A 12315-nucleotide genomic window follows, 5' to 3' on the forward strand; every position below is an offset into this window, starting at 1 on the left:
AGAAGGGAATTTGAGGTGGAGAGACTAGCGTCCGGGCGTTCGAACGCCACGTTGGTCCGGACGCCCGTGCCTGCAGCCCTTCCACACGCTACTTCAGTCAGTCTGAAAAGGCCAATGGGGCTTGAGTTTAATCGTGTGATCACAAGGAAATCAAAGAACAAGGTATACAACTCCCTGCCCACCCGCAGGATGCGGCAGCACCTGCCCGTGGACTACTGCAGCTGCCGCGCATGCCAGCCCGGCCCCGCCTGCTGCTGCGGTATGCTTGCGCCTGCTGCTACGCATGCACGTGGGGGCCACCGCTGGCCGGTTCGCTTCCCGTGCACTGCGGTGACCACTGCGCTCGAGGGGACCACCTACGTTGGCCTGCTCATGGAGCACTTGCAACATAAAGCATTTGCTGCAACATACGTTCGAAACAGATAAAACATTTACACCATGCTCTTACAACATATGTGTATGGCCACTACAACATAAGCAACATCCAGATAAAATATTTTCAACATACGTTCAAAACAGCTGAAACATTTGAAACATACAATTGCAACATGCGTGTATAGCCAGTGCAACATATTCAACATCAAGATAAAACACTTGCAACATACGTTTGGAATAGCTGAAACATTTGAAACATACACTTGCAACATATACGTTGATGCCATTGTAACATATGCAACACCAGACCTACTTTTACAACATCCAGATGAAACATATGTAACATAAATATAAAATGCATAAAACATACAGTTACAACATGTGCTCATCTATTTGTTACCGCCCAATGAAGGCTCATTGACGTGGCGCGGGGGAGCGCAACGTGAGGCACGAGCAGGGGTGCGAGGCGCGGACGGCGCGCGGTGCGAGGCACTAGTAGGGTGCAGGGCACGAGGTGGGTCCAGGCGCAAGGTGCACGGTGGGTCCGTCCCGGTGGAATCGGCCGCAGCGGGCGAATAGGAAAGAGATGTGTCTAGATTTTTTTTAATAAAATGAAGAAGTTGTGAGGGGAGTTGGGCCGGTCAGACCTAGTCCGCAGGTCCAGTGAAGGCACGTGCATGTGGCCAGCCGAGATCTCGGTAGAGAGAATTACCGTTATTAAAAGGAATTGGAGAAGATTAAATCTCCTAATCCTCTCTAATCCCGTCGGAGAGCGGATTTACCGAACAAAGCCTCTACAGAGATACGTGGTGTTAAGATTAGGGTACTAGAGGCCACAGAGATCACGATGCTTTCGATTGTTTGTTATCGCAACCAGAAGTTTTTGACATGTTTACTACTCGTATTTGCTTGCGGTTATATAAGAGAAAAAAACCAAAATACTTCCACATCCGTCCAGTTTCCTCTCCTGATTACCGCAGATCGATCCATCAGCCGGCCGGCGCATAGCCATGCCGTCGACGGCGCCAGAGGTGTCCGTTTCCACGGTCGCCGCCACGGCAACCTCCACGGGGCACCACATGCTCAAGATCGAGGGTTACAAGCACCTCAAGGACATCCACCGCAACGGCAGCTGCTTCGAGTCCTGCCGGTTCAAGGCGGCAGGCCACACTTGGAAGATCTGTTGCTATCCCAATGGGGACCGCAGGGATGCCGCCGGCTATATCTCCCTCTTCCTCACGCGTGACGACGACGAGGACAAGGAGGGGGAGCGCGCCGGCGTTGTCCACGCCGAGTTCCGGTTCGCCTTGGTATACCCCCGCTCCAGGTTGCTGCCGTGGCCACCGTACGCCAAGAGCACCACGTGCACCTATCCGAGCCTCAACAGCAGCTGGGGCTTCCCGGGGTTCATCACCGTGAAGGGCCTGGAGAATACGGGGTTCCTTAAGGACGACTGCTTCACCGTCCGGTGCGACATCACCGTCGTCAAGAAGTCGGCCGTCAACGATGAGCTCGTGAAGGCGGCGGACATGGAGAGGCTGGGGATGCTCTGCAAGTGCAAGGACGACCTCTGCAAGCGGCACCACCGTGCCTGAGGGCTGGGGCACGCCGAGACCGCAAAGAAGCTCAGGAAGGCGGTCGTGCATCGTGCAAGAAGCTCACTGGAAGGCGTTCGATCGGTTATTCAGGTCCATCGGAGGATAACTATGTTCGGATATTTTATTGCCTTGGCCTATATAATATTTAATAATTCAAATAAACTCTATGGCTCGTATTAATGCGCGATATATGGTTTAATACCATACGGGATTTTGACTAGACATTGACTCGGCTTATATGGTTGAAATATTGTCTATCTATATTGAGAAGCTGAGAAAAGGACGCTGGTGTGCCACACGCGCGTGCCGCCGCTGCCGCCGGGCTGAGGGCGTGGGCGTGGCAGGCGGCGAGCGGACGGACGGACGAGGCCGTGTTTTGCCAATCAAGTCTCATAATTACGGTAGTTTCTTCCGTTTTTAATGAGTGGCGGTTTGATGATGGGAATTTCCTTCGTTACGGCCGCTGAAGCTTGATGGCGAGAGCTCTGTCGCTCTTGTCTCTTGATCTCCGCCTGAGCCCCTTCGCTTCCCCGTCGTGAGCATATAATCCGAGTTCCTCTGTCAGTCATTCTTCTTCGCTTCCAAGACAACCAACCACATATTCAGCTGCTCTCCGGTTCTTCCAGTCCCGGTTCCTACGCGCACTGGAACTGGGAGAGTAGGGCCTCCGGAACGCCTGCCGTCTTCGAGTTCACCTGCTCGGGTGAAGGGCGACAATCACGTTTTTGGGGAATGTCACTGGCGGCACGACTACTCGCTACGTCTACGTCCTCTTCTTCCCAGCGCACGTTGAAGTCTCTACGGTGATCTGCACTACAACGAGCGGGACGACTACACCGATAGGCACTATGTCGACTAGTGCATCCGGCTCTGCCGCTATGTATGTTTCTGTTCTTCGCTATCCAGTAAGATCTTGTGTCAAAATCTTGCTGGTTAGTATTATATACATGGTATTCATGCTTAGACCGAACAATCACATACATGATGTCACAAACCTCTTGGTTATTGCTATTTTCTGGATTAAATTGCTACTAAAATTGCTTAAATTTCTAACAATCCAAAAACATGATAGGCAATTCTCGATAGTTGGTTTGCGAGTATACTGAAACCGAATGTCTTTGAGGGCACTCATTACAAGAGGTGGCGGCAGAGGTGCATTCTATGGTTGACTTCTATGTACTGTTATTTTGTTACTGAGCCTAGGGCTGTTGGGCCGCATACTTCTGATGAGGAGCGTGCATTCAAACATGCTGACACTACGTTCAAGGCAGCAATTTTGAAGGTGCTTGGAGACACCATAGTTGATGCATATGTGTGGCTACAGACTGGTAAAGAGATGTGTGACGCACTTGAGGCAAATATGTGGTTTCTCATGCTAGTTCTGAGTTGTATGTCATGGAGCAGTTTCATGACTACAGGATGGTCGATGACCAGTTCTGTGGTGGAGCAAGCTCATGAGATACAAACACTGGCAAAAGAGCTCGAAATTTTTGGTTGTGTGTTGCCTAATAAGTTTGTGGCAGGCTGTATCATTGCTAAGCTGCCACAGGCTTAAACAGATTTTGCTACTTCTCTGAAACATAAGACACAAGAGTTTGGCATTGCCGAGCTCATTGGCTCTTTGGATGTTGAAGAGAAGGCGAGAGCAAAGGACATTTGTGGCAAGAAAGTTGGTGAGGAGAGTTCTAGTGCCCATGTGGTGCAGAAACATCCTCCCAAATCCCACAAAAAGAAATTCCAGTAAGAACTCAAACAAATGTCTACCACTCCTTTTAAGAAGAAGAAGAACAAGGAGCAAGGAAATTGTTTCACTTGTGGCAAGTCTGGGCACTATGCTAGAGAGCGCGAGGAGGCTAAGTGGAAGCCAAACAAGAAAATAGCAAACACAGTTGAGACTGATGCAGGAACAACGGGGTATGATAATTTATTGCATACTGTTCTTTCAGTTTGTCATTCACCTGATTGGTGGGTTGATACAGGAGCAAATATACATGTGTGTGCTGATGTTTCTTTATTTTCTTCTTACCAGGTCGGGCGGACTTCCTCCTTGTTGATGGGGAACGGGGCGCATGTGGCTATACGTGGTGTTGGTACGGTCGATCTGAAGCTTACTTCAGGAAAGACCGTGCAACTAAAGAATGTGCATCTGTCCCCTCAATAAAGAAGAACTTGATTAGTGGTTCTTTGCTGTGTCATGATGGTTTTAAACTTATGTTCAGTCTAATAAGTGCGTACTTTCTAAGTATGAAACTTTTGTTGGAAAAGGCTATGAGAGCGGAGGCTTGTTCCACTTGTCTTTGACGAATACTTGTTTTAATTCTGTGAACCATGTGGGCCACGATAATGAGACAAATATTTGGCACTAGCGCTTATGTTATATTAATTTTGGTTGCATGACTCGCTTAGCTAGTTTAAATTTAATTCCAAAATTTGATTTGGTCAAAGGTTCCAACTGCCATGTTTGTGTTGAATCAAAGCAACCTCGCAAGCCTCACACGACTGTTGCGGCGAAGGACTTGGCACCGTTAGAACTAATTCATTCTGATGTGTGTGAGATGAATGGAGAGTTCACCAAAGGTGGCAAGAGATATTTCATAACGTTCATAGATGATTGCACTCGATTTTGCTATGTGTATTTATTAAAAAGCAAAAGATGAAGCGTTGCATTATTTTAAGATCTATAAAGCTGAGGTAGAAAATCAACTTGAGAAGAAAATTAAACGTTTGTGATCTGATCGCGAGGGAGAATATTTCTCAAATAAATTTTCTGAGTTTTGCGCGGTGTGTGGTATTATTCATGAGAGGACGCCACCATACTCACCATAGTCCAATGGGATTGCAGAGAGAAAAAACCGCACTCTAACTAAGTTAGTTAAAGCCATATTAGAGATTGTGGGACTATCTAAGGAATGGTGGGGTGAGGCAATTTTGACAGTGTGTCATGTCCTGAATAGGGTGCCCACAAGGAATAAAGAAATTACACCATTCGAGGAATGCGAGAAGAAGAGATTAAATCTTTCTTACCTGCGAATGTGGGATTGTTTGGCAAAGGTAAATGTGCTGATAAACAAAAAACGAAAGCTTGGACCAAAAATAGTTGATTGCATCTTTCTTGGTTATGCTATTCACAACATGGGTTATAGATTTTTAATAATAAACTCTGGTGTTCCTGATATGGTTGTTGGTACAATTATGGAATCTAGCGATGCGACACTTTTTTAGAGTGAATTTCCCATGAAAAAAACACCTAGCACTTCTAGTCATGAATCTATTTTTCTACATGAGACACATGAATCGGTAATACACGCTGATGTTGAAACCCATGAAGAAATTCTTGAGGAGGATAATAATATAGTCACTCGAAACAGTAAGAGATGGAGGGTTGCAAAATCCTTTGGTGAAGACTATATTATATACCCTGTGGATGACACTCTCACAACCATAGGTGAGGCATATTCATCTCTCGATGCTGACTTGTGGAAGAAAGTTGTTCAAAGTGAGATGGATTTTATTATGTCTAATAGAACTTGGGAAGTGGTTGATCGTCCTTATAGATACAAATAGTGGGGTGTAAATGGGTCTTCAAAAATAAGCTTAGGCCTGATGGTACTAATGAGAAGTACAAGGCGAGGCTTGTGGCTAAAGGCTATACTCAAAAGGAAGGAGAGGATTATTTTGATACTTACTCACCAGTTGCCTGTTTGATGACCATACACGTGGTGATGTCCTTGGTTGCCTCACATGGTCTTCTCGTTCATCAGATGGACGTTAAGACAGCTTTCTTAAATGGAGAGCTTGAGGAAGAGATCTACATGGATTAGCTTGATGGATTTGTAGCAAAAGGTCAAGAGGGTAAGGTTTGTAAATTATTAAAATCCTTGTATGGCTTAAAGCAAGCTCCTAAGCAGTCGCATGAGAAGTTTGACAAAACTTTGACATCAGCCGGCTTTGTTGTGAATGAAGCTGATAAATGTATCTATTATCAGTATGGTGGGGGAGAAGGTGTAATTTTGTGCTTATATGTGGATGATATTTTAATCTTTGGAAATAATATTAATGTGATCAAAGAAGTGAAAGGCTTTTTGTCTAGTAATTTTGAGATTAATGACTTGGGTGGGGCTGATGTTATTCTTAACATAAAGCTACTGAGAGAAGGAAATGGTGGGATAACACTTGTGCAATCCCACTATGTGAAAAAGGTGCTAAATCGTTTTGATTATAGTGATTGCACGCCTTCTCCAACTCCCTATGACCCAAGTGTGCTATTAAAGAAAAATCGTAGAATAGCACAGGATCAATTGAAATATTCTCAAATTGTTGGCTCACTTATGTATTTGGCTAGTGCAACAAGGCATGATATTTCGTTTGCTGTGAGCAAACTTAGCCAGTTTGTTTCAAATCCAGGAGATACACATTGGCATGCTCTTGAGAGGGTGCTGCGCTACCTGAAGGGAACTATGAGCTATGTCATTCACTATACCGGGCACCCATGGGTACTAGAGGGTTATTGTGATGCTAACTGGATATCTGATGCTAACGAGCTTTATGCCACAAGCGGATACGTGTTCTTGCTTGGCGGTGGCGCTGTTTCTTAGAAGTCTTGCAAGCAGACCATTTTAATGAAGTCTACAATGGAAGTATAACTCACAGCATTAGACACCACTGGCGCTGAGGCCGAGTGGCTTCGTGAATTCCTAATGGATTTACCGGTAGTTGAAAAATCGATACTGGCCATCTCCATGGACTGTGATAACCAAATGGTGATAATCAAAGTGAACAGTTCTAGGGACAACGTGAAGTCTACAAGGCATGTGAAAAGGTGGTTAAAATCTGTCAGAAAATTGAGAAACTCTGGAGTAACTGCATTGGACTATGTGCATACATTTAAGAATATGGCAGATCAGTTCACAAAGGGTCTGTCACGCAATGTGATAGAAGGTGCATCGAGGGAATTGGGCTTGAGACCCACTTGAAGTCATTCCATAGTGGTAACCTGTCCTATGTGATTGGAGATCCTGTGAAGTAGGATGGTGAAACAAGCTAGTGGTTGACTGGAGGAGAGACCCCTTATATTAAAGTCAGAATCGTTTGAGATGCACTGTTTCTCCAATGTTGTATGGCAGGATGGTTAATTCCTTAATGTGATCCGAGTGGCTTATTTAAGCAGGGATGTTGTCCTACAGAACATCCTAGAAGGAACACACCTATATGAGTTCGATTGCTAGTCATAATCTATGAGATGTGGGTAATCTCTAGATACTCATGAAAGGCCTGGAAGTGTGACTTATGTGCTTCAAATAGATGGGATGCTTGTTGCAGCCTAGTACCAGATAAGAACTTTAGTGAAACTCACCTCACACAAAACTATCAATTCAATACATAGTCCATTGTTCAGTTGTGACTGAGTGTAACTACTGCTCTAGATTGATGTTCAACTTAACAGTCTCCATCGAAACTCTAGTATATCAAAGAAATGTGGTTCTGAGACTATTTTACTACAAACCCTAGAGTTTGGTGGGGATTGTTGGATATTTTATGGGCTTGACCCATATAATATTTAATAATTCAAATAAACTCTATGGCTCGTATTAATGCGCGATATATGGTTTAATACCATACGGGATTTTGACTAGACATTGACTCGGCTTATATGGTTGAATATTGTCTATCTATATTGAGAAGCTGAGAAAAGGACGCTGGTGTGCCACACACGCGCGCGCCACCGCCGCCACCGGCTGGGCCTGGCCAAGGCCATGGGCGTGGGCGTGGCATGGCATGGTAGGCAGGCAGCGAGCGGACGAACGAGGTCGTGTTTTGCTAATCAAGTCTCATAATTATGGGAGTTTCTTCCATTTTTAATGAGTGGCAGTTTGATGATGGGAGTTTCCTCCGTTACTGTCGTTGAAGCTTGATGGCGAGAGCTCTATCGCTCCTATCTCTTGATCTCCTCCTAAGCCCCTTCGCTTCCCCGTCTTGAGCATATAATTCGAGTTCCTCCGTCAGTCATTCTTCTTCGCTTCTGAGACAACCAACCACATATTCAGTTGCTCTCTTGTTCTCCCCGTCCCGCTTCTTGCACGCTCTGGAACTGGGAGAGTAGGGCCTCTAGATCGCCTGCCGTCTTTGAGTTCACCTGCTCAGGTGAAGGGCGACAATCTTGTTTTTGGGGAGTGTCGCTGGCGGCACGACTACTCGCTATGTCTGCGTCCTCTTCTTCCCGACGCACGTTGAAGGCTCTCCGGTGATCTGCAGTGCAACAAGCGGGACGACTACACAGACATGCACTATGTCGACTAGTACATCTAGCTCTACCGCTGGGTATGTTTCTATTCTTCGCTATCCAGTAAGGTCTTGTGTCAAAATCTTGCTGGTTAGTATCATATACATGATATTCATGCTTAGATCACACAAGCACATACATGATGTCACAAACCTCTTGGTTATTGCTATTTTCTAGATTAAATTGCTACTAGAATTGTCTAAATTTCTAACAAACTATGCATGCATTTGTTCTTCATATTTGATTATTGTCTATATAATTCGTATTCCAAACCCAAATGAATAAAAGTAGTTGTGTTTGTGTAACTGGTATAGCTCAACATACAGTTCAATGCGTGTATTAATATGTTATTCATTTCCTAGTATTTAATACTCCCTCCATTCCAAATTATAAGTTATTCCAAGAATCTAGGAGAGTCAAAACATCTAAGTTTGACCAAAATTATTGAGAAAATTAGAAAGATTTGTGACATCAAATAGGTATACTATGGAAATACAATTAATGAAGAATCTAATGATACTTAGTTGGCATCATAAATATTATTATTTAATCATATAAATTTGGTCAAACTTAAAATGCTTTGACTATTCAAGATTCTTGGAATAACTTATAATTTGGGATGGAGGGAGTAGTTCTGTGCGGTTCGATCGTATTCCAAAGTGAGATCTATACATCGTGTTTCATGTCACTGCTAGAGAGTTCTGCACCTTGACAATACTAATTGTGAGTAAATATGGTTTTCCACCATAAAATGCCAATACGCTTTAGCTCTTTTCATCTTTGGTGAGAAAAAAGGAAAGTCATGAGATAAAACATTATGTTTTTTACATAGAAGAAATGGTCAGGCTAGCGCCCGGACGACGTTCGGCCCTAGGCTCAGGCCCGGGTGCAGCGCACCGCGCCCCACGCCTGCTAGGATTCCGCGCCGCTCGAATGACTTGCCCTAGCCATGAGGGCCCACGCCGCCTGGACATCACCAGCATCAAGAAGAAAAGGAGACATCGAGACAAGGTAGCAGAAGGCGAGGAGGGAGATACAACACTCGATCTGCTTTTGAAACATCCAAATGAAACATTTGTAACATACGTTCGAAAAAGTTGAAACACTTGCAACATACGTCTAAAACACTTGTAAAAGCACCTGAAAACGCTTGAAAAGCCATTGCAAAATATATGCAACATCCAAATAAACACACCGGCAACGTATGTCTGAAAAACAGATGAAACATTTAGAACAGACACATGCAACATAAGTGTGCAACCATTGCAACATCTTGATCTAGTTTTGCAACATCCATATGAAACACTTACATACTTTTGAAACATCTGATACACTTGAAACATGCGCTTTCAAACACAACATCTACTTGTTGCTTGGACGAATGTAGGCACATCGCGTGGAGCTCGACGCTGGATCAGAGAGCAAGATGCTGCAGAGTGGCGTGGGGGTGATGCCAGTGGGTGGGCAGCTAGGTGCATCCCCAACAAGTGGCTGCGCCGCTCCTAGCTACAAGGCGGGCGTAGTCCCCGCAGTGTGCTGGAGAATGGGAGGCACGGGCATGCGGCCTTGGGAGCTTGTTGCGGATGTTGCTTCTCCTCCATCGGCGGAGGGATGGCGAGAGCAGGAGGCGGCGGCAGTGGTGCGGAGCCGAGGCAGAGGAGAGAGAGGAGTAGGAGCAGGGAGGAGAGCAAGGCCAGGGAGAGCACGAGTAGTAGCACCGGAATGGGGAATCGGCATCCTATTTTTTAGATGGAGAAGCCATGAAGGGAGTAGGCATATTGAGCAGGAAGGGCACGCGAACAACACGGACGGGAGTGCACTACTGCAGAAACGCTTTTTAGGGGCGGCTCGTAACCCTTTGTAGGTGCGGTTTGGCCAGCCGCCCCTACCCAAACGTCTCTACAAATCATGCATTTGTAGGTGCGGTTTCCAGGCCGTCCCTACAAATCGATTTATAGGGGCGGCTGTAGTACCAGCCGCCTCTATAATACCTGTTTATAGGGGCGGTTCAATCTAGAACCGCCCCTACAGTATGTTTTCTCACCAAAAAAATTCAAATTCGACCAGAACACTGTTTGTTTCTGCGTATTCCATCCCGCGTTCGTGTTGTAGCTTGTGACTATTCTATATATCATGGAAGAAGCACGAGTAATTGCAGGAACCACCACCATTCATCCATGCATATATATATATAGCAGATCTATCTAACAACAAAAATAGATGAGGACGCGTCCAGCTTGTGACTAACATACCACACACGCGGGCCAACAGGACGGGATGAGAGCGGCGGCAGTGGCGACACGACGAGGGTCGCAACTAATGGCTTGGAGACGTAGGGAGCAGCGACCGGTGGCGTTCAAACCCTAGCCCCCATGGCAGTGCTCTACGAGGAAGACGAATTAGAGATCTGGAGGCAGAGATGGGAGGCGCACGAGTAGGAGAGGGGTGCCGCTCAAACCCTAGCCACCATGGCTTACCGCGCGAGGTGAGAGGGCGAGCAGACGTGGAGATGGGCGCGCGGGTGTAGAGAGGGGGCGCGGGCATCGAGAGAGGACCGGGGGTGCGGAGAGGGGGTGCGGGCGTCGGGAGAGGTCCGGGAGGCGGCGGCGGTGGGGCGTGGGGGAAAAAGTGGGCAGCCTAACGGCGTCGGGAGGAAGAAGAGAGCGTCCAACCCATTCTCACCCGTGCGCCCTTTATTTATACTCAGGACGATTTCTAGGGGTGATTTCTGATCCAGCCGCCCCTACAAATGCATTTATAGGGGCGGTTCCTGATCCAGCCACCCCAACAAATGCATTTGTAGAGGCGGTTCCTGATCCAGCCGGCCCTACAAATATTTTCTATTTTATTAAATTATTAATTCTGTATTTTTTATATCACAAAAACACAAAGTAATATAAAAACAATTGTATATATGCACAAATATAATATTTTGTATTATTCTATATATGCAGAAATATATAAAAAAAACAATTGTAGTCAAAACAATATAGAAAACAAAAAAAACAAAATTAAAAATTTGAATTTTAAAACTTCGACTACAATTTTATGACATTAAATGAAATAAAATGAAAATGTTGTAAACATAAAAGTTGTATAACTCATCAACACGTACAACTTTTATTTTGGTCATCTTGTCATGTGACTTTGTTTGAACGATTCAAAATTTGAAATTCAAATAATTTCAACTTGAAATAATATTTTGAAAGAGTAAATGATTTCAGATGAAAAACTCATGAATACCAAAGTTGTAGAACTCATCGATATGTACAACTTTTATTTTGATCATATTTTCATTTGACCAAATTTGAATAGTTGAAATTTTGAATTTCAATAAATGGCAACTTCAAATAAGATTTTGAAACCTTAAATGATTTCAACAATAAAAGTCATGAACATAAAAGTTGTTGAACTCATCACTATCAATAACTTTTATTTAGGTCACTTCTTCATGTGATAAAGTATTAGTAAATATTGTTCACAAATTCATATGACTCATAGTTTCATGAACTATACGAGAAACATGTTTACTATCACTTTGTCATATGAAAAAATGATCAAAATAAAAGTTGTAGATCTTGATGAGTTATACAACTTTGGTATTCATCACTTTTTCAGCTAAAATCATTTAATGGTTGAAAATCTCGTTCGAACTTGTCATTTTTTAAATTTAAAAATTTGAAGTGCTCAAACTTTGTCAAATAAAAAGAATGACCAAATCAACACACTAACTTGATAGGGCATGATTTTAGAAAAATTTAGGAAAAATCATCACATTTGGAGTTAGTATGGGGGAGAAAGACTAGTTGCAAATCTTACACGCATGCATAAATGAAGTCTTACAAACATACACTTACACAAACACTTCACGTTCAACAACTAGCTAGCCCGTTGTAACGACTTTTCTCTTGACACCTTTTCGTTCCCGTGGCAATATGTCTTTGGGTAGGTTCTTTTCCACAGCACTTATCTTCTTAGGAAAGTCTATGAATAGTGGCATCTCATCGTAGTTATTGTAAGCTTCAACATCGTCCACGCCATCAACTCCAATAATGTGTTGTT

At 44.3% G+C, this 12315-nt stretch overlaps 1 protein-coding gene across 1 annotated transcript; it reads left to right on the top strand.

The window, feature by feature from the left end:
- Positions 1–1385: 1385 nt before the first annotated feature.
- On the top strand, positions 1386–1970 carry LOC136543278 (BTB/POZ and MATH domain-containing protein 3-like). Its single transcript, XM_066535768.1, has one exon. The coding sequence runs from the start codon at positions 1386–1388 to the stop codon at positions 1968–1970; it is 585 nt and encodes a 194-aa protein (XP_066391865.1).
- The last annotated feature ends 10345 nt before the right edge of the window (positions 1971–12315 follow it).

This window comes from Miscanthus floridulus, chromosome 3 (assembly GCF_019320115.1).
Source record: "Miscanthus floridulus cultivar M001 chromosome 3, ASM1932011v1, whole genome shotgun sequence".
NCBI lineage: Eukaryota > Viridiplantae > Streptophyta > Magnoliopsida > Poales > Poaceae > Miscanthus > Miscanthus floridulus.

What these genes read in the sequence shown, in the direction of transcription:
- LOC136543278 (XM_066535768.1), top strand. Translation starts at nt 1,386, where the DNA reads ATGCCGTCGACGGCGCCAGAGGTGTCCGTTTCCACGGTCGCCGCCACG.